General features: G+C 40.7%; 1 protein-coding gene across 1 annotated transcript in view; it reads right to left on the bottom strand.

The window, feature by feature from the left end:
- The window catches only part of LOC307002128 (piezo-type mechanosensitive ion channel component 2), a 93,296-nt gene that overhangs the window by 21,960 nt on the left and 47,816 nt on the right, over nucleotides 1-23,520 (bottom strand). The window contains exons 31-42 of the mRNA XM_079619421.1: nucleotides 20,497-20,605; nucleotides 20,081-20,149; nucleotides 18,754-18,920; nucleotides 17,064-17,257; nucleotides 14,578-14,697; nucleotides 14,224-14,439; nucleotides 13,817-14,075; nucleotides 12,113-12,301; nucleotides 10,112-10,313; nucleotides 9,528-9,657; nucleotides 7,056-7,203; nucleotides 4,163-4,377 (exon numbers count right to left, since the gene is read on the bottom strand). Coding sequence (XP_079475547.1) covers nucleotides 4,163-4,377; nucleotides 7,056-7,203; nucleotides 9,528-9,657; nucleotides 10,112-10,313; nucleotides 12,113-12,301; nucleotides 13,817-14,075; nucleotides 14,224-14,439; nucleotides 14,578-14,697; nucleotides 17,064-17,257; nucleotides 18,754-18,920; nucleotides 20,081-20,149; nucleotides 20,497-20,605 — 2,018 coding nt within the window. The remainder of the gene's footprint in view (nucleotides 1-4,162; nucleotides 4,378-7,055; nucleotides 7,204-9,527; nucleotides 9,658-10,111; nucleotides 10,314-12,112; nucleotides 12,302-13,816; nucleotides 14,076-14,223; nucleotides 14,440-14,577; nucleotides 14,698-17,063; nucleotides 17,258-18,753; nucleotides 18,921-20,080; nucleotides 20,150-20,496; nucleotides 20,606-23,520) is intronic.

The following is a 23,520-nucleotide window of genomic DNA, read 5'->3' as shown; positions in this document are numbered from 1 at the left end:
TCCTGGGATAGAAGAGTATCCACCGGTTGAACACTCAAAAATCTGGCTGGAAGCAGTAAGCCATCCGGGAACTCCTCGCCTACTCTTTTATGAATACTGATGTTTGGAACGTACTGCTTCCTTCACGTACTGTTTTCGCCTACTATATAGTAGGAAAGTAGGCATATTGGAACGCACTTAAGTCCGAATCTCGCGATAATTAGTACGTCACCCAGGTAATTCTCGCCTACTCTTTTGGATTCATACATACTATTTCGCTCGCCTACTCTTTTTCCCATACTAAATAGTAGGGAAGTATGCGGTTTGGAATGCAGCCATGGCCTTGTTGGGCCATGTGCTTGTGTTGTCACGTCTTCTAGCCCCGTCCTCCTTGTTATCCTCGTTTAGTCATTATTGCTTTACCTGTGTCACCTGTTATTTTATCATTAGTCTCGTCATTATTGCTTTACCTGTGTCACCTGTTTTGTTATCATCAGTCTCCCTATTTAATCCCCTTGTGTTTGCTGTCCTGGGTCGGTTCATTGTTAATCCATGTCAAACCTTTGTCTGAGTATCTTGTTAAGAGCTGTTGTCCTGTTGCGCTATTGCCTGTATTAGTTGTTTGTTTACTTGTAGTTATCTGTCACAGTCTCAGTCTAGTTAGTCTCCATTGTCCTGTCTTGTTTTGCCCCCTCGTGGGTTTTGTTTTTCCCTGCTTTTGTCTTTAATTAAACGTTGTGTGTTGCATACAGTCTGCGCTTGGGTTCATCTGCTATCCACGTAACAGAATGAACCGACCATTACAGAACCCAGCAGACAGTGTGTCTTTTCCCACTATTCTACAACCGACTGACCAGGAACTATGGTGGCAGTCAGCTATCGCCGACAGCATAAGGGGCAAGCTTCCTTTCCCTCCCCAGGGTGAGTTGACCCTGAGGAAGTATGCCCAGGTCGTGGAGGAGAGGAGGTTTTTCTTACCGGAGATCCTGGTCAATCGCTACCTCATCGCGGGTCTCAATGTCCCTCCTCCTCTGGCTGAACGGGAGAGATTGGTCCATCGCCCGTTCCGCGACGTGGTGGACTGTTTGTCTCAGAAGGAGCTGTGGGGTCCCACCGTGTCTTCATCGCCTGGCATGCTGCCTGCGATCCCGGAGGGTCGCGTTCTTGCTGTTGCTACGCTTGGGGACCAAGCTCACTCGACTCCTGAGACACCATCCGCTTCCTTCGGTCTTCGTGGGAAACGAGGTAGACGGGCCTCGTGGGAGTCTACTTCTGAGTCTTCAGCGACAGAGTCGACCCAGCCAGAGAAAGCCCCTCCGCCTGTCACGGTTCCTGGAGTGCTTCCCCAACCGGTCACAGATCCGGACATGGTCTCCGCTTCCCGCTCCAGGAGAAAGAGGAGAAAGAAGGGGGTTTCCCGTTCTCCGTCTCTTCCTTCCCCTGAGCCTGCGACGGTCCCTGGACCAGCTGCTGAGGGCGCTGCTACAGCCAGCGCGGTTCCCGAGCCAGTCTCTGCCAGCGCGGATCCCAAGCCAGCTGCTGAGAGCGCAGATGCGGATCCCAAGCCAGCTGCTGGTAGCTCGGTTACAGAGTCAGCTGCTGTGAGAGCTGCGGCCGATCAAGCTGCAGAAGCAGTCCTGCAATCGGTTTCAGCCCGTAAGAGGATGCCTGTTGTCGTTGCCGCTGAGACTCTAGCCGACTATCTTACTAGTCTTGTCAAGATCCTTGAAGTGCCTGTCAAACCTGTCATGTCTTCTAGTCCCGAGCCCACTGTGTCACCTAGCGCTGTTCCCGAGTCTGTGGCTGGAAGCGCTGTTCCAGAGCCAGCGGCTGTTACCGAATTGGAGATGAGGAGCGTAGATTCTGAGTCCACTTCGGGCGGCACTGGTTCTGAAGCTGCTTCTCAGAGCCCAATCCCTGTTCCCGCTCCACTGCCGCCTGCTACAACCCCTGTCATGTGTCCTGTTCCTTTTCCCGCTGTTTCCCCGGTCAAGCTTGTCTCGCCATCCTCATCTTCCCCTGTCGTGGTTCCCACTCCGCCGCCCACTGTACTTCCTGTCCCTGTTCAACCCCGGACTGTTTCCCCCAAGACTGTTCCATGTGTCTCCCCGTCCCAGTCTGTTTCCCCCAGGACTGTTCCACGTGTCTCCCCGTCCAAGACTGCTCGGATTCCTCGCCCTCAACCCTCAACCCTCACCCCGTAAACCCAAGACCACAGTCCCACCCACCCACCCTGGACATTCCCCTATGAACTCTCTGGTTCCTCCGCCCCCCCTCCAGTGTTTGTTATTTTTATTGTTGCACCCCAACCCTGTCATTGTGTTTTCGTGTCTGCCCTTACTGTTATTTGTCATGTTTAGTTGGTTTGTGTCTTTGTCTCAGTCTGTCATGTCCCGTGTTTGATGTCTCCTTGAGGAGCGTCTGGTAGCCGCTCCTTAAGGTGGGGGTTCTGTCATGATTCTGCCTTCTAGTCCTTGTCTTTCTTTAAGTCTTGAGGCAGGATCATGACAGACCCATGTTTTATGTGCAAACACATGGCCTTGTTGGGCCATGTGCTTGTGTTGTCACGTCTTCTAGCCCCGTCCTCCTTGTTATCCTCGTTTAGTCATTATTGCTTTACCTGTGTCACCTGTTATGTTATCATTAGTCTCGTCATTATTGCTTTACCTGTGTCACCTGTTTTGTTATCATCAGTCTCCCTATTTAATCCCCTTGTGTTTGCTGTCCTGGGTCGGTTCATTGTTAATCCATGTCAAACCTTTGTCTGAGTATCTTGTTAAGAGCTGTTGTCCTGTTGCGCTATTGCCTGTATTAGTTGTTTGTTTACTTGTAGTTATCTGTCACAGTCTCAGTCTAGTTAGTCTCCATTGTCCTGTCTTGTTTTGCCCCCTCGTGGGTTTTGTTTTTCCCTGCTTTTGTCTTCAATTAAACGTTGTGTGTTGCATACAGTCTGCGCTTGGGTTCATCTGCTATCCACGTAACAAATAGAGAGTAAGGGTCCTGCTTCACAAGTTCTAGTCAGGAAGATCTGGCATGTACTAAGTTAATTTCTCATGACGTGGCCCTTTTGGACACACCGGTTTGACAAATACGCAGACTGATACCTTCATTTGAGTAAAAGATAGTGATGGTACAAATAAATCAGCTGTTGGAGGCATGAGGCATCAGGGAGGTGTAGCCCATATGTTTCGTCTGTTGTCTTGGTCAAGAAAAAGGATGGTATTCAGTCATTTGGGAATTGTTTTTTGTTTTCATGTCATTTTCAAACCAGAGTGTTAGTGTTGCAGCTTGTAGAGCAAGTTTTAAAGTTTGTTTGGCTTGGGTTAAGTCCGATTTTTTTGGAGGATTATAAAAGATTGTAATGCCACATATTTTTGAATAATGTTTATATTTTAACCTGTGCTGTATGTATTTATGCTGCATGTATTTGTTATTTATTTGTACACAGGGACTGCAGATGTAAATTAGCCTAAGGCTAACTCTGGTGTAATGCATCAAATGTTTACATTTATGTTTTTAATTACACATGGTCCCTTCTAAATAAAATATCAATCAATCAATCAAAAACTTCTTTGTTAGTCCAAAAACAGCTTTTATTGAAACCAAGCTGCTAAAGTGGTTCGTTTCATATTTTTGACTAAGTATGAGGTCATAGTGCAATGAAAGATCACATCTGCAGAAAAAAATCAAAGTCTACTTCTACATCATTCATTTCAATCATTGCCTCTTTAGTCCCACCTAGCGATTCACGCATGTAGTAGGAGGTGAGTAACTCCGAGAGAGACGCAAACACAGGATTACTACAGCAACAAAACGATTGCACCCGAGATGCACCCGATTACAAGGATTACAAGACGTTGTGCAGTGACAGTCTTTGCATTGCCTTTATTGTGATCCTAACATTCCCTGCCATGTGAAGCTTGACGGATTAAGAGCTTTGCGTATTGTAATGGACTTAATTAGGATGCAATTCATAGAGTAACTTTAGACTGTGATAATGTGCGTCATTGTACTGTAGAAAGCACATGCCGATGCAGAACTTCAGTGAGTGAGATTTTTATTTTATTTTGATGAAAGTCTAATTTCATAAAATGTGGAAAATAATAACAATAAAGTATAAATAATTGTATCCAAACTGTGATGATCTTTTTCAGTGATTAACAGTTCTTCAGTTATTCCTCACCTCTCTGTGACACCAGGTAGTATGAAGAACATCCAGAAGTGGATCCCAAACACAAGCACTACCTGGAAAACACACTTCCCAAGGAGAGTTTTACGGAGATAGAGTGCTCGGTCCACAATCATGGTACTGAACTGGATGAGAAGCATGACGAGGAAAGCTTCAGGAACCTGGTCTTCTGACAGTGACTCCGTTATATCGGCGGCCGCGCTGTGCTTCTGTATCAAACATTCAATACATTAATTAATTGCCAAATAAACAAACACAGAAAAACAGATGAGCAAGTTAAAAATGGTGGTGGTCACATCTCAACAATGAAATTTGGTACGCTCTAATGTCCAAAAAAGAGTCTTGGACACTTAAGCATGTTTATCTACCAGGCACGGGTCTTTCATGCACAAAACACTGCTAATGTTTTTTGCATAATGTGCTTGTTATTAATGATTATTGATTATTAATTATTAATGATTGTTAATGATCAATACCAACTTCTTTCAGGGCGTCTCTATTGCTGCATTTACATCATGTCATAATTATGAGATGACAACTTTTTTTTATGTTATCACTACCAATGCCACAATTAATCTGATTATACCATGGTGGTATAGAGGTTGTGTGGTACAAGTAGGTATACATTTCTACTATAAAGCAGCTCTCCAGTGTGTTTGTGTTTCTACTCGTAGACGTCTGGGGCCTGTTTCAATAAGGAGGTTCAACCAACTCTGAGTTAAAACTTGAACTCTGAGTTGACTTACCCTGAGATGGGAAACTCTGAGTTTTCGGTTACAGAACATCTGAAATGAGTTAGTTCAATCAACTCTAAGTTGACTGACTTTGAGTTGAGCGTGTGCACCACAACTATAAAAAGCCATTATCAATGGAGCGCAGATATTATGAGTCACCATGGCAACAGCGCCAGACACAAAGAGGAATTACTGTTATACAGTGTTGGGTGTAATTAATTACCAAGTAATCTAAATATTGTAATTTAATTAAAGGGATTACTCTTAATTAAAGGTATATTTTGAATGTAACCTTCTCCCTCTACACACTTTGGTCAATTCAAGAATAATTCATGCAATTGAATTGTGTTCATTTTGAAAGCATTAAAAGTGCAGTTTCTTGTCTCTCCTTGTGTTTTTCAAGTGGTTGAGGTTGATATGGGACTTAGTAATTAATAATAAGTAGACCAATACTTTCTAAAGATAGTAATTATTACATTAATCTAATTACACTGTTGAAGATGTCATTTGTAGCTAGTAATTAATAACTATTTTAGAGTAACTGTTATAATATCAGGTGAAACTGGAAGAACAGTTATTCAACCTAATTTTAATTTTCATGAAGGCTAGGTGCAATCCTGCAGGCATTAAAATAATATGGCAGCAGCTGAAAATAAAAAAAATATAAAACCATAATTCAATCAGGTAAGGCTTGAGCATGTCATGGGTGTAGGCTATCTGACTTTACAAACATTTGACATATTAAATAACTAAATAGCATCCAGTGTTTAGCAGTGTAGGAGCATTTTTGGCTGAGGGAATTCCTTCATCAGAGCCGGTCACTCCCGGAGATCCAAGGGCCTTCATAAAATGTAAGAGGTCTATGTGTTATTTTTTATATAGGGTATTTTTGATATTTCCATTTATTTTACTTTGGGTTGGGTTTTTCGTTGGTCCCAATAGATTTTGATATCTATTTGGACTAATATCTATCTAGAGACTAATATCTGTCTTTTGGAGCCTCCTGTCCCAACAGAACCCCAGACAGTTGTAAGTTGCCTATATACTCAATACACCAGAAATGATGACAAATAGTGTTATAAAGTGTACACATGCTCATCTTCACAGGATGATGGGTATGAAGAAACAGTTTCTGCGCCACAGAGAGGCCTACAGAGTAATGTTAATATTATGTGTCTACACATCAGACAATCTACACATTCACATTTGTATGTGGCGTAGCCTATAGAATCGAAGTTTATATCTAAGTATAAACGGACATTCTTATCCCCCAAAGGATTTTCAGTAAATGCCACAGTTTAATTCTGTAGAATTTGTTTAGAACTACATGTAACTCTAATCTACTGTATTTTCAGTTGCCAGTTAAGGAGTTATATAGACTTCATCTTATTAATTTATTTTTTTAAACAGCGGAAAAAACAGCAATAAATAAATGTACAGAAAGAATGAATGAAGTGTTTAAACACCGCTTCCTCTTTAAAAAAGGGGAGGAGACCGCAATAAACTCTGGGTTTACCAAAGAAAACCTGCTCCCGACCAGGTTAGGTTCACAGAGTAAGTTACCATGGTAACTGACTCTGAGTATAAGTCACCCCTCTTTCAGAAACGGGCTTGACTTACTCTGCTTTCTCGGGTTTGATATACCTCCCATTCTGAAACAGAAAACTCAGAGTTTCCCTCATTTCAGGGTTAACATACTCAGAGTTTTCACTTAACCTCCTTTCTGAAACAGGCCCCTGATCTCGATGGACTGAACAGAAGAAATGAACCCATGTCAAAAAAGGCGGAGTCACAGCGCCACACCTACCCATTTGATAATTGCTACAAACCAATGGATTTTGAAGGTTTTTACCAGCCGGAGACAACTTTTCCAGAATGTTGCTGTCTCAAACTTCCGAAACAAAGTCCAAACCAACTTTGTTTTAGGCCTGAATTTGTTGGAAATAACGTCACCTCAGTTTTGTTCTTAATTTTGGCTTTGAAAATATATATCGTAAATAGTAGACCATCCAGGGACTTTTGGCATACTCTATTTCAACATACTATGCTTTATGCAGTTCCTTAAAATTTAAATACCTCGCTAATATAATTAAATTAAATTGAAGAGTGACTAAAAATTATTGTAGGATTGTGAGAGCACTTCTAATACTTACTCCAAAAGCCCAATATCCAAATATAATGACAATGAAGTTCACCACATCTATCAGAAACATCAGCGCATACACATCACACACAGGGCTGTACTCGGGGTGAATGATGTCATAGAAGAATTGCCTTATGGGTAAGTATATGTGTAGAGCACTGAAAAGAAAAGAAAAAGTTGTATTATTATTATTATATAGTATTATTATTGCATTGATTTAATATAGCAGTATTCCACATAAATATCTTTATAAAATGCTGTTATTTGGAAGTACAGAATAGACATATAAATCGACCCAGACTAGCAATCAATGCAGATGAAATGGCAATTGTGAAAACAAGTTATTAGTGAGCATATGTGCCATGACTGACCAACAGAGGGGATTCTGTTTGAGTGTTCCTGACCGCCAGAGACAGTGCTTGGCACTAGAGATTCATTAGCTGGATAGAACACATACAAATATAATGTAAGCTGCAGTGACTCTACTCTGCCTCTGTGTCTTTTTTGTTTTATAGAGGTCATGTCAGTTAGATAGTTACTCACATAGCACTATATTTAATTGTGTTGCACTGTTTAACAACATACTGATTGTTCAACGGTAGTTTGATTTGTCTAACTGATTGTCTAACTTTCAGTAGACACAAAATCCATAAAAAACTTTTAAAAGTTGTGAGTCGGGAAAATACAGTATGTGCCATTATAGAGACTGTACGTCTATCCCTCACAGTAATATGGGCAGAGGCGTTTTGAATTTACTGTAGAGATGTGAAGGCGTAGGAGGGAAGGCCAAGAAGGAGCGAGTTGCAGTAATCAAGGCAAATCGTCCACGTGAAGGAACGCAAACCTGTAAACGCTCTCATTACCTCGAAAACAAAGAACCAAACGTCATCATTCCTCTGCTTTTCATCGAGTTTGGAGTACATTTGAGAGAAGAGTTTGAGAGAATTCAATATAAAAAGCCTGATTTGTTTTGGATGACGGATGGGGATATGTTGAATTGGCTCTTTTAAAATGAAATCTATAGTTTGGCTAGATATGTGGAAAAGGCGTGGAAACTTAGGCAAAGGAATTTATATCCTGACCTAAATTGACGGTGTCTTGTCTTGTTTTGTTTGTTTATATTATGAAAATGATGGTAATGTATTGTGTATGATGGTCACCTTCTTATGTTCTTTGTATGATGGTCATCTTTGTGTATTATGTTTGTGTTGTGTCATTAATGTCTTTTAAGCCTATTTGGGCTGTGCAAGACACTTTAATAAAAAATAAAAAATAAAAACACGCTGTGAGCTTACATTGGATTTACCTCATAAGAAGGAAAATGTGGGCTCAAGGCACAACAAACCTGGTGTACTTTTATATATATATTCTGTGAATTTTAAATTGTAATATTAAACAGAAAATATGATACTGATATCAGGATGTTCACAGTTGTTGTTTTTTCCAGGGACCAGATGCCACCGATGAGTCCTGCTGACTTAAACATTCACACGAGACTATTTACATAAACATGATAAAATGAAAAGGTAAACTGCTTGGAAATGAAAGGTATGTTAAATAGTAACTGTTCAAGGAATGGCACAAAGGTGTGTGATGTTCGAGTCTCTCTGTTTAGATCATTGTGCTCAATAATGTGCCTTTTTGACCTTCGTTGTGTATCTTTGGATTATGTTGTGTTGTAAATAAATCCAAAAGCCATTCTAAACTCTCATTCTTTGTTGTAGTTCCCTCACAGTCCCACCTGATAGGACATTATGGGAGGGTCTTTGTCTTTCTCAAGTGTGAAACATCAATATTCATGATGATTGACGCCCTCCTTGCATACAGCTTTCTTACACCCAACATGTCTTACAAATTTTAAATCAATATATTGTTTTATGTGAATGAGTGGGCAAGATGATTTTCACATAGTTTTGAAGCAAAAATTCTAGGCTACGTGATACAATTTTCAAAAGTCTTGTGAACAAACAATCAATATGGGTTATATGGCCTTATTTCAGTGACTAAATTTATAACAAAAATTCACAAACCATGCATAAACATAATTTTCTCAAAACTACAAACTTTTACATACATGCTGCTTACATATTTTTGTAGCAGAGTTTGTGCTGATAGTGTAATCAGACTTAAGCCATGACACAAATGTCATAGCATGTCAGAACACCTCCAGGACCCAGAAAACACCTCAAACCCCAGAGGGTTAAGCAACGAATATTAACATTTTCTCTTCCCTTCTCCAGGTTTGGTAGTGGTTATGTGTGACACTGGTGCCCCTCTAAGGACCCCTCTGAGGATCTTATTCATTTCTCATCTTGACACAAACAATGAGTTCTGTTAAATCACAAACTTTGGTGGTCATCCAGAATTCACAGAACCATCGCTACATTCATGGTGTAGACTGAACCAGAGTTCTCGAACAATGCAATTTCCAAAGTATATACAAATGTTAAATTGAACATTTGTCATGCTACTTATCTCTTACAGCTCTATGACAGCAGCTTTGGCCTCCAGCATTCGGTCGTTCATATACTTTTTCATTCGCTCCTTTCTGCTTAGCGGCACATTCCTCTGCCGCTTCTTCTGTGAATGCCTTTTCCTGCTATGGCTCTCATCTGATGATATAACATTTAAAAAAGGATATTAACACAGATATATAAATACTTATACTGTGGTCATCCAGAATTCACAGAACCATCGTTACATCCATGGTGTAGACTGCACCAGAGCTCTTTATCACCCAGCCAGAATACGAGAGAAAGTGAACAGAGGCTGAGTGCCGCTGTGTATATATTCATCATCAGCATGGTCTGCATCACTGAGTGACTTACTTTGTGAACGATATTCCATAATTAAATACAGATTATTTTAATTGAAGCAAACAGTATACGATTTTTAAATGCATTTCAAAGTTATAGTACATGATTTTTTAACAATACCCGTTCTTGTTGAAGGACAACTTTGATGAACTTTTTTGATCCACTTCAAATGTTGACTACTACACACATATATATATATATATATATATATATATATATATATATATATATATATATATAAAGATCTTACCCTGTCTCTCAGGACTCTCTGCTCTCTGTCTCCGGAGGAAAGAATTGAATGAAGCCTGAAGAGGAATGAAGGGAATTCTTCTACTTGTGTTTTCTTCTCGTCGTCTCGATCCTCCGGTCATCTTGTTTTTCTCTGTTTTCCTCTTTAGCTTCTTAAAGAAGTCTGGCATCTCCACCTCCTTGTTATCCCATAAGCCATGGCACTAAAGGCACAAAAACATAAACTTAAACTAACTAACAGATAAACTAAACTAAACCCAGACCAGAATAGAAATCAAAGCAAACTGTGACAGACTGCCTGCAACAATGCTTTTGTTTGGACAAATCATAAGGCATCATCACCTGTATTCTTCAAAGAAAAGTTAATCACAGAACATAGTACCAAGTTCAAAGTACAATTCGCCTTTGGCTAAGCCATGCCCTAGAATGTAGATTGACCAATCACAGCGCAGCCAAGAACGAGCTCCCACAGAGGGTCCGACACATTTTCACAGCGCTCCATTGACTTTAACACCGGCGTCTCATATTTTTGGTCTCGTCAGGCTATTACCGTCGTAGTTTTATCAGAAATATGGTTAAACGTTGTGCCTGGGGCATTTGTAACACAGATACGCATTTCCCAGAGAGATTGGAGGGGGGTGTTCGTTTTTTCCCTTCCCAAAACCGAAGTAAAATACTGACAAGTGTCGTTTTTGGATGAAACTGTGTGGACGTCCTCACGGTCAGCGAAACCCCTCAAGGATCAACAAGCACACTTTTGTGTGCTCTATTTTTGCTTTTAACCTTACTGTGAAGTTATACTAGTTAGACAGTTTTATGCTATGATTAGCATATGCTAATTATGCTACGGTTCTCTACCCTAATTGTTGATACGCTAGCACACGCTGCTAATAAATACAACTTTATACTCGCGTAGTCCGTTTGCTTTGTAATAACGATTATAGAAGTGAATAGAGACCTACCCTTCTTTGCATGAACAGTGTTGATCCTTGATATTGTTAGTCCCAGCCTCCGTCTCGATTAGTAGGATATGCGGTGGTTCATTTTTTGACTGTGACCGTGATGCTTTTGTCTCTATTTGGATGTCGTGTTGTTGCTTGCGGTTCACCAGTATGTCTTGAATATAGCCTTCGAACGCATATTGCTGCCCCTTTTGCATACTTCTATCGGACACTTTATTTGCTGCTTTATAAAAGTTTGATTTTTGTTTGAAAAAGTTTGAAAGTTCAATTCCAGCAGGAAGAGCCGTCACAGCATAAACCATGTTGATACCAAACCAGAGCCCAGATGAAATTGTCGGAGGTAGCAACAGTAACTAAGGGGGGCGGGGCTTAGCCAAAGGTGAATTCCATCCAAGATGGTGTAAGAATCAAGGAGACCTCAGGCTCAGTGGAAAAATTTGCTTCTGGCAACATTCCTGCAAAATGATTTATGTTGCTTCTTGCACGTTTCGCATTTGAAAATAACGTAGCACTTACACTAAATCCAACCCTAAACTGAGCAAAAGTGAGATAAAAACACATACTCATACTGCTCCACGTTGTAAGTATAATGTTGTACCAGGTGAGCTAGAAAACAAGTTTCCTATGAAGCCACAATTATGGCGCTGATTACATGATGCAAACGTCAAAATGTATTAGTTTCATGCACTATGGTAAAAGTTTTTTAAGGTCATAATACACTATTGTGCTAGGAACTGTGCAAAAATTTATTTATAATATTGATAAATTGATCATCTACCTCTGTAATCATAAAAAGTATTCAAGTAGTCTGTGTTTTACAGCCCCTAGTATTAATTTCAGCTGGAAACTGCATTGAATTGTATGTATAGGTACGGCTTGGAAGTTTTGCAGAAATGTAGGCAGGGCCACACATTTTTCCAATGGTTTTAGAATTTCTAATTAAAATTTTTATATTTTACCCAATTTAATATATCCTTGCAATAGAACATACATATCATAAACTGGAATGTCTTTTGTAGATTTCTGGGAAGGTGAAGTACCTTAAGGATGGAGCGATGGAAGAACAGAGCGATTAACTGAATGAGGTCTAGCAGGACGTAGCCATCTTTCTTCTCAACTCCAACTATGTTGGGTACTGCGAATGGACGCTCCGCATTAATGCCACGATATGCTGATGTAGTCCATGGGAAGAAGCCAAACTGGAAAAAGTACTTCACCACAACTGTGAGCTGAGTGGACAGAGATGAAGAAAGGGGGGGGGGAAAGTAAAGCTTTCATGTTTCTTTTGTCTTTATTCATTATGGTTTTGTCATTTTATTTTGAGGATCACGTTTTGTCTTTAATTTAAAAGAGCTTTTAGATGCAGACTGGAATTTAAAACAAAGAAAGATGCCTTGTTGCCTCACTACAAGTAAAATACTTCCATGATCTAATTAGCTTTAGTCATAACAAAGCGGATATACAACACTTCGCTAGAAATGTACGTGGAAAATGATCCTACAACCTCTGGGCACCATTCTTCATATATGGATTACTGAGTGCTCTGAATCACACCAATATCCTGGATCTCCAAGTTGTTGTCAAAACAGCTGGTCCATAAACTCATACAGGCCGATTTATTTAAAATGAACATTAGATCGCACCCTTGGAGAGTTGGGAATAATAACTAGATACATATATGTACCATTTATGACAGCTACAGCTGCAATAAAAATAGTCTAATAGATTTTTGTTCGATTTTACATGAAACTATAACAATTCTGTCATAATACCAGTAATCAGATACAAAGTTCTGAGACTCTGGCCCATGAGGGAAGAGACATTAAACCTCTTGATACAACCAAGTTTTGAGTTCAGATTCCCTGCTCTGAGTCTACAGCTTGTGAGGCAGCAGCAGAGATGACAATCTTCTGAGTCTCCAGTCTGTGAGGAAAGAGACATTAACACAAACTATGTTCAGAGTCTTCCTCCAGCAAGACAATAACAGATGCAGCACATCCCGTGTCTGCATGCCAAAAAGACAAAAGAAGATCGTCCAAGTTCTGAGTCTCTGGCCCAGAAAGGCAGAAGACATACAGACACATTTGCAACAAGGTCAAGCTCAGGAGAGCAAACCTCCAGTTCAAGGTACTGGTACAAGGTGCCTCAGGTCTGCGTGTTTCACATTTTATGTTGGTTCTGTTGATCCTGCTTGAAATTTTCCTGAGGAATAATTGTATAAACGTGCCTTAGAAAAAAACATTACTGGTGTCTATCTTGAGATAAGACAATAGCACTGCTTTCAGTTAAGACGGTTCAGATTTTAGTCTGGGACTAGGCTTAAGGCTTGTCTTTGAAACCGTGAAGTATGCTGTTTCTGCGACACTAGTGGAGCCTAGCAGAATTACACAAATAAAGCATATTTTCAAACAACCTTGAATGTACTCTGAATATATTGAAACAGTTGAAGGCCACGGGTCCTGGCAGTGTAAGTGCTAAAACGCTGAATCACTGAATGTCTAAAGTGGACTGTTTTGTTCAATAAAGAACAAAAATCATCTGCAAGATAATGTGAACGTTACTAATGCTCCTTTCCATAATGGGAGATGGCACACATTACTTTCACCCTTGTTTTGAGTTGTTTACAGTAAGAGCAATTAGGTGCTCCACGAATCATTATAAATCTACGAGGCTGATGTGGCCTGATGATTCTGGCTTACTCAATGATTTGTCACATCAGCTGCAGCGGTTGGAAAGACGCTGACCTGAGTGTAGATGATAGCGGTCATCCAGAAGCGCTTGGTTGGCCGTGGCACTGACAGCATGGCCCACAGGAAGATGAGGATGGGCAGGAAGAGTGATAGCAGAGAGGCAGACACCATGTGATTAAAGATGATCACAAAGTAACAGAACATCTCTGACTGAGACTCCATCAAATTGTAGAGAGCAAAGATGAGACGCACACCACACGGTAATGAAGAGTAGAATCTCTCAGACTCCTCAATCTCTGGAATATCAAATATTCTGTAGAAAAGGAAGTGAAAACAGAGAAATTAGAAGACGGCCTTCTGAAAACTGATGTGTTTCCAAACCTGGTCCTGAGTTACCGCAGCACTACACATTTTAGATGTCAGGGACTATTTTACTGGCGGAAGGATGAAATGTGTCTCACTTGTTAAGCAGCAGTTCGCTGGCAGTAAGTGCTCTGGTCTCTTGGTTGAGCGTTCTGGACTCTTGGATCTCTTCATTTTTCCCCTCATGCAGATGATTCAGTTCGGGAAGTTCTGGCAGCACAATGTTAGGTGTATTTTCTTCATCTGTCATTCCATCTGTTATCTTTTCAAATCCTTCATCGTGATCCTTCAGCTCTTCGTTGTAATCAGGATTTCTTATGAGGAAAACATTTATCAACAACATAAATTACACACTCTTGTATAAGTGCGTGCTAACAGAGAGTTATTGTACAAGGCACAGAAAGTGGTTATTTTGTTGTTAGACAGTGAAAAAAGAAGAAACTGATGTTTACTGGGACAGGACATCTTCATTGTCGCCGTGCTGGACAGCATCCAGTTGTGTAAGATCCAGGGCATCCAAGTCTTCTTGAGTTGGCTGGCGTGTTAGTAGAAGAGTGTCATCAGTCTGGCAGCTGAAAAACATAAAAAGGTAAATTCAACATGATACAGTGTTCGCAAACCATTCAATTTTCATAAGGTAACATTAGAGTGACATTGTACCTCCTAGACACTTATGCTCTACCAATGTGTCATCACAGCTGATAGCTGCAGGAGGTGTGACCACATTTCAAGCATCAGGATGATGGATATCCTTGGTGAGAGAACTGGGATAAAATCTGTGTGTTTGGAGAGCTGAATTTTGATCAATGACTTTTTTTTTATCAACAACTCTAACCATATTAAAGCAGCCTGTTCTCACCCAAATGCGTCTCTATAGCACGCAGTGTGTTTATCGTGCAATTTATACGCGAAAATGAGTTTTTACGTGGATATGATACGCAGTTTTGCGCGTGCATATGATACGCACTTAATTTCGTGATATACACACGCACCCCACACCACTAATCCTACCCAAGCGTGTAATACACACGCACCCTACCCCACCCTAAACCCAACCATGTGCTATCCATGCGTATACTATGCACGTAAAAACTCATTTTCGCGTATATATTACACGATAAACACACTGCGTGCTATATAGACGCATTTGGTGAGATCGGGTTGATTAAAGAATGGATTGCTGAGTATGACTATGATTTTCCATCCTTGATGATTACTGCTGACATAAGGCAATGGCATGAATGGCTTTTCAATGGTAGCTGGCGGTCACTGAACAAACGCCTCATTGATAAACACACTGATGACTTACAATGGAGGATTGTACATCCAAATGTAGGGGTGGATGGTCCATTTTGTTAGTGAAAATAAAAATTCATATTTTTGTGCAATGTGCACATTTGGGTGATTTGTTTTCTTTTTTTATCTCAATGAGTGTCGTCTTTAGGTGAAGATTTATCTCATAAACTGTTTATTTTTGGGCCAACATATTATGTTAGTCGTAAAAATGTTTTGGTTGTATTAAATGTTGTGTTTGGAACTGCCAAACTCACTATTTGGAAAATAGTGTTATGCAAGATGGCTGGAAAATTGTAGTGGGAAAAGCAGCATTAGTAACATCTCGCTTCCTTTAAGATGTTCACAAGGCGTGGATCCCCTCTCTCGTCCTCGGGACAGTTTTTCTGGTCCTCGGTACGATCTCTCTCTCTTTTCTTCCGTTATTGTGCTTCGTATGACCCTGAGTCAACATTGATAACCGCGGTGTTGGCGCTATCCTCTGCATCGCTGTGACAGCGCCGTGAGCCAGCAACAAATGAACAGGATTTGTATCGTCTGGTTCCTTTTAGGGTGATAGAAAATGCTATAAACTGGGACTGACTGCAGTTGTACGTGAACCAGTTGTGTGGGTGTGTGTGCTGCACCAGCTCTATCTTCTGTTCTTTTTTTCTTTTCTTTTTCTTTAGTTCAAAAGTTCTGTATCTTGTTTAACTTGTTATTTTTGTTATCTAAGTTTGTGTGTTGTCGCTGACATATTGGTTATTGTATATTTATATTTTGGTTGTGATTTTTCGTTTGGTTATTTATTTTGGGTTTCACCAAACTCAGTTATTTATTCTGTTTCCTCCCAGGAACTGAGGTGGCCAGGCAGAAGGACCTTCTCTTGCCTTGTGGTGGTGGTGCAGCAGGGGGTGACACCTTTGGAGTGGTGATGTGTGTGTGTGTGAGTAGTATTGTGCTTTTGGAAAAGCCATTAAGTGGTCCTTCCGCCGGTAGACTCAGTCTGGTTGTTTGGTTTAATTAATTCTGTCTTATTTTGGTGTGAGTTAGGTTTACAGATTCTCTCCTCGAGGTTCCTCCTATCCTGGTGTGTAGAAGACTGTGTTGGTGTTTGCCATTTCATACTGCCCTATGTGATCACCTTTCTGGTAAACTGCCATCATTTGTACATTTAGCGTTAAGCGCCCTTTTATAGAATGTAATTTTTCAACTATTTTTGTACGTCAATAAAGACTTTTTGTATTAATTGCCTATACTCATGTCTCTGACCTTCCTGGCACACACAAACCTGTGTGACCTAGTGTTAATTGCTGGGTTATCTTGATATTCCCTAGTTGGTTCAGGGTGGCGTAGTCGACAAATTATCACAATGAGCTAAATCTGTTTATTATAATTTTATACCGCTCCGTCACATTGGGTAACTTAATATGTTGTTTTAGTCAGATAAGCAAGAATAATACATATACTTTTATTTGTTATGTACTTTTTTCCTGTTTTACAACACAGGATTGTACCCACTGTTTGTTTTCTACTTCAGTATATTCATCCTGAGGTCACTAGATTCTGTAAGCACTACACAAACACTTTTCTGTCACTTTCTGCAAACACCATTTGAGTTTGCATACTCATACTTACTTATACATGTATGATGTTATTAGCATACCTGGATAGGCTGCTGCCCCATGAGTGGACACTGTGGAGTTTGACGTAGCTACACGGGTAACTGCTCATGGCTGGAGGTGTGGAGATTATTTCCTCTATGTCCTCTTTGGCTTTGTCCAATGATGCCTCTGTGTCTTGTCTGGAGAGCCAGTTTTTGTAGAACTGATGAATACTGTCATGAGTGACATCCCTGCCCTAAACAGTGAGAAGTGTCATTTTAAAACAGCCAATAATATTTCCTTGACATCACAGCCACACTTGACAGCTTGTCACAGTTTTAATAAAATTAAGTCTAATAGATTCTCCATTTAGATTTTATATGAAGCCTTTGCTACAGAAAAAAGTCATAATATTTAGTAATGTTATGATGTGTAGGTGCAAAAGCATGCAATTTATTCTTGGCACTGGCATTATTCCTTCTGCTCATAAGTGCTGTTTATAATACAGAGGCTGTCTAACCTTTCTGCAACGTTTGTTCACCACTACAGCGCTTTCAAATTCAACATTCAGTGTAGAATTCAAATGGGTGTAAAACATTTTTAACTCTGTGTCGATTTGGACATAGGATATTAGTGGCATTTTCTCACCGGCTAGTTATAGGAACTATCCTCCAGGATGGTTCCCCTAGGGCCGTTTTCCTGGTTGTATTCGGATTACAGTATTAACTCTGAAGTGACGTAAGCCGCACTTGTTTTGTTGTTGTGACATTTATTGTGACGACGCTGAGAACACTGGAGCCTGAGCTCACAGTGCTCGCATTCTCCGTGTTTATTAGTTTACACAATCTGTCTAACAGTCTTGTTTAATACGGTATTAGATGTACCTGTTAAACATAGACAGTATATGAAAAGGTATTAGCGTATGCCGTGTGGTTGATGTTGTCGCTAGCTGAGCAGAAATACATAATCATGTTTCTCTTGGTCTCCTCAAAGTTGCGTTGGATTTTCTCCTCAGCGTAAAGGTTAAGAGGCTCATCTATCACTGTTTTACATGTTCGTACAGTTCGTTTCTGGAGTAAATACATAGGCTATAATCTGTGGGTTTACACAGCTTTGTAAAAATGGCGGTTGCTGTTGTTTCGCGTGCGTTCGGCCAATCAGCGGACACTAACGTCACTGTAGTTCCTATAGCGCTGGTTTAGACCGACTCTGAAGTAGGAGTAAATTAGTTCCTCCAAAAGGAGTTCCTAGAACTAAAATCATTCCTAGTTCCTGCGGTGAGCCGGGAACTTCCGCCAATAGTTCTAGGAACTATGAAAAGTTTCCTCAGGTGTGAAAGCCCTAAAATCTGTTAAGTGGATAATGGTATGGTGGTATGAAGCCAAATTGAAATATGAATGTCATAATTCTTTTTTTTTTTTTTTTTTTTACTATCTGTTCAAGCTATCTGTTTGTATTCTGCTGGTTCTCCAGGCACTCAGTTGTCCAGATGGAAGCATATTTATAGGGCTGAAGTCATGACATGAAGCCTGTTAAGCAAACATGCTTCTGACAAATAGGTGATGAGGTGTCCTGTTGGGATATGGGTTTCATTTTCATCACCACCCCCTTTTTTCCTACATCCATTGTTCAGCAATACTCCATATGTTGGGAAATAAAGGCCTTAACCCACTGCTATAATCATCAACTAAACAATCTTCCATTTCAGTGGCGACAGGCAATGGAGTAAAATATAACTGGCAGAATATTGACCTTGTTCTGTTGAATGCTCAGTAGAGTTTTCTCAAGCCGAAGCACCTTAGAGATGTTCAAGCTGTCTTTACAGAGCGACTTCAGACCTGATATTGCATCCTCAGTCAGATAGAGGAGGAAAACCCAGAGAAACTTCCCCGTGTCAAGAACTCGCATGAATATGTGCTCTGCAAGACAAGGGGAGAAAAATGAGAAAATGGTTCAAGAAAACAATTCAAATATCAATGATTAAATGCATATGTGCATTAATGATCAAGATCATTATCAAAAATCATGTACTGATTTGTATTATCGGAATAATTAAAAATCTTTATTTTTCTCTAACCTGCTAATTCAATTAAGTGTTACCAACTGGAATAAATGCATGGTGGCAAGATACAAATTCTTTAAAAAATTGGTTTTGTTAAATCCTTTAAGTTGCAAACATTATTTTGTTGATTTATGTCGACATAATGATGTTGATTATTTAAAAAAACTTGCGGTAACTTAATAAAATTGTCTTGATACTTTTGGAATTTGGGTATTAGATTGAAGTTTTTGTGGTTACCATTGTGCTGAAGAGTAGATACATGAAGCTAACACTACATTGACTCTATAAGCAAGTTCAATTTAGTGTGTGCTATGATAGCTGTGGATTTGAACTGAAATAGAGAAGATTAACTGGTTCCAGGTCTACAATCCAAGTAGTTGGAGCGACTTCATTTTTTAGTAATCAAATAAAAAAATTGTTTATGTTATGTACCTAAGTTGTTAAGTACCTTTAACTCAATATCATTTTTGGGTTGAGTATAATTCCATTCAAAGTTGTCATAAAACAATAAAAAATGATGCAGAAAATAATTTGTTCTTTTGACAAAGGGGCATGTTGTACTACAAAAGTACTAAATTCAAATCTCAATCTTCTCAAAACATCACAGCAGAAAGAGCATCTTTTCAAGCGGCCAAACCACACTTTTCTTCATCCTCCACATTGTGACGTCACACTGTGGTTGACATTTGTATCTTTATCTTATTTCTTCCTTAGCCACCATGCAGTGTTGAGCAGTGAGATAAGGAGGCAAGAGATGCAATGACATTTACTGCAATACCGTACTCACAATGTCATGCCGCTGGTGATATTTTAAAACAGTCTCAGTCAATTTTGTTATAAGAGTGATTAAGAAGTCAACCCATATTGAACAGTAATATGCGAGACCATTTGCAATGGGAGTTGAGGTGCTGTGCCTCAGGTGTGTTAACTTAGGAGCTGTGGTTACCGTTTAGCAAAAGAAAAGACAAGTTCCCCTTTATAGTCTGTAATTAATATTACATTTGTCAGCAGCTTTACCTCTTTCTTCCTCTTCATTTTGACTGAGCTCCTCTTGCTGCTCCTCATCAGACTCCTCTTTCTCCACGGCTGTGACATAACAACAAACACTTCCTTAATATACAAACTCTAGATGACTCGAGCTGATAGGTCCTTAACGCAATCACATCATTCTCTACATGGTGCAGCTGGCTTCAGCCAACTTAAGAATTACTGTAACATAGGAAGATTCTGTACTATACATTTTTCCTATATGTTTTAATATAAAATCAGAATTAGTTTATTTAAAAACGAATCAGAGAGATATTTAGTGGAAGTGCTGTCTCAAATCATTCCTGAATGAGATCAAACAAGCAGTTTGACAGAATAAACCTTATAGAAATGAACTAATAATTCCACAAGTCCAGCACAGCACAAGCATAGTTCAGAAGCTGTACCCTCTTGTCTGTGCAACTGTCTTTTGGCTTTTCTTTGCTCCTCTTCCTCTTGGTGTTCATGGTCTCTCAGGGCCGCCTTGGCGCCTGACGTCCAAGCCATATATGCCAACTGTTGGTGAAAAAGAAAATTACCAGTAGCTGTATTTGTTGGCCCACAATACTATACCACTACACTATATAGTAACTATTACTATATTAATAATTTATTGCACACATGCAGTTGCATTGTTGATGATATGTGCAGACATCTGTGAGAAACTGGATTCAGGATCACCCCCTCAATAAAATATTCAGTTTGGTTTGGAATTTGCTGATTGTAATATGTCTGAAGGCTCGTAAGACATCTTACACAAATTCAAATGAATACATGGATGACTGTTTTTTTCCCATTATGTTTGACATTAACAGATACTGAGTCTCCGCCTGAGTGGTGGAAAGCAATAGAAGATACAAAGTTTGGCGTCTGCGGCCCGTCCAGTGAAACATTAACAAATACAAAGTTCTGGTCTCCGGTCTGTCAGGAGAGACAGTAACAGAGACGGCCATGTTCTGAGTCTCCAGTGTGTGAGGAAAGAGACATTAACAGACACACTACATCCAGAGTGTTCGTCCAGCGAGATAATAGCAGATGCCAAGACTGCATGCCATGAGAGACAAAAGCAGATTGACCAAGTTCTGAGTCTCTGGCCCAGGGAAGCAGAAGACATACAGGCACTTCTGCAACAAGCTCAAGCTCAGGCGAGTAAACCTCCACGTTAAAGTACCTTCGTCTGCAGGTTCCAGATTGTCAATGACCTTCTGCACCTCCTTCCAGTGTTCATGTTCATCGTTTCATCATTCAAGGTTTCATCGTTACCCAGCACAGACTGGTTCAGATTACAGGATTTTACGATAGTCACTGTGTCAGATTACGAGATTCTGACTCCTAAAATCTTGTCGTGTCGTGGACAAGAAACATGTCAGACTACACGTTGCTTTCCGACCAGCCATCGCGTGGCGTCTCAAACACACACATTCACTCGCACACATACACATACACACACACACACACACACACACACACACACACACACTCATACGCGCGCACACACACACACTCATACGCGCGCACACACACACACACACACACACACTCTCTCTCTCATGCTCACTCACTCACACACACACGTGCTCACACACACACGCACACACACACACACTTACTCACTCACTCACACATTCACTCACTCGCTCACTCACTCACTCACTCTCGCTCACTCACTCACTAGCGCACACACACACTCTCTCGCTCACTAGCTCACTCTCGCTCACTCACTAGCGCACACACACACTCTCTCGCTCACTCACTCACTAGCGCACACACACACACTCTCTCGCTCACTCACTCACTAGCGCACACACACACACTCTCTCGCTCACTAGCTCACTCTCGCTCACTCACTAGCGCACACACACACACTCTCTCGCTCACACTCGTCGTGGAGGGCCGAACAATGCTCACACACATGCTCACACACACACACACACACACACACACTTACTCACTCACTCACACATTCATTCACTCACTCGCTCACTCACTCACTCACTCACTCTCGCTCACTCACTAGCGCACACACACACTCTCTCGCTCACTCACTCACTAGCGCACACACACACACTCTCTCGCTCACTAGCTCACTCTCGCTCACTCACTAGCGCACACACACACACTCTCTCGCTCACACTCGTCGTGGAGGGCCGAACAATGCTCACACACATGCTCACACACACACACACACTTACTCACTCACTCACACATTCATTCACTCACTCGCTCACTCACTCACTCACTCACTCTCGCTCACTCACTCACTAGCGCACACACACACTCTCTCGCTCACTAGCTCACTCTCGCTCACTCACTAGCGCACACACACACTCTCTCGCTCACTCACTCACTAGCGCACACACACACACTCTCTCGCTCACTAGCTCACTCTCGCTCACTCACTAGTGCACACACACACACTCTCTCGCTCACACTCGTCGTGGAGGGCCGAACAATGCTCACACACATGCTCACACACACACACACACACACACACTAACTCACTCACTCACACATTCATTTACTCACTCGCTCACTCACTCACTCTCGCTCACTCACTCACTAGCGCACACACACACACTCTCTCGCTCACACTCGTCGTGGAGGGCCGAACAAAAAAAAATCAAACATGCTAGTCTTTGTCGTGAGGCATCGCAGACGCGACGCTGGTTGTCGCCCACTATGACACACAATACGAGATGAAACGATTGAATCTTGCGTCCCGTTGTCGTTTACGAATCCCCACGACACCCTACGTCAAACGAATCGTGCCAAAATCGGGCTAAGATCGTGTAATCTGAACCAGGCATTACCCAGCACAACCAGTGGAAGACGTCACCACTAGAATTCTTATTTGGCCACGTGGAAGCACTTAACCAAACTCTTTCTAGAGACCTTGGCATTGTATATGAACAGAATATGATTTTCCAATTTACATTAGATAATACCAGTTAATAACACATAATCATTCATTTATTTGTTTGATGCATAATAAGGATCTTCACCTTATTAGTTTCAGAAGATCAACACTTTATCTTTCCAGATGATACCGTAACTCTGCCATATCACATCTTAAACACTTTATTCATTTATCATGCTATTCATTATTAGTAGTTTATTTTATCAAACTAGTTTCCTCCTTGTGTTCATGTCCGTGGGAACTAGGAGTGCTGAATGTGCTGCACAAACTCTGCCACAACTTGTAATAAAGTTTTGTTTCTCAACATGTTTTTAATTTTCCACCTTTATTCATAAAATTACTCTAAAGATTATTTCATTTTTTCATTTGTGACAAAGAAATTAATATATTTCAAAAGCCGATTTTGCACGGCGCGAGTGACGTGGCAGCATTTCGCTGAACACACGTGACACATGCAGACATCATTGAAAAACTGGTCTCGATTGAGGCATTATTCCTGAGCGCCAGACTACAT

The sequence above is a fragment of the Phoxinus phoxinus genome (assembly GCF_949152265.1).
Source record: "Phoxinus phoxinus genome assembly, chromosome: 7".
NCBI lineage: Eukaryota > Metazoa > Chordata > Actinopteri > Cypriniformes > Leuciscidae > Phoxinus > Phoxinus phoxinus.
The sequence above is the reverse complement of the archived record's forward strand: the minus strand, read 5'-3'. Positions and strand labels throughout refer to the sequence as shown.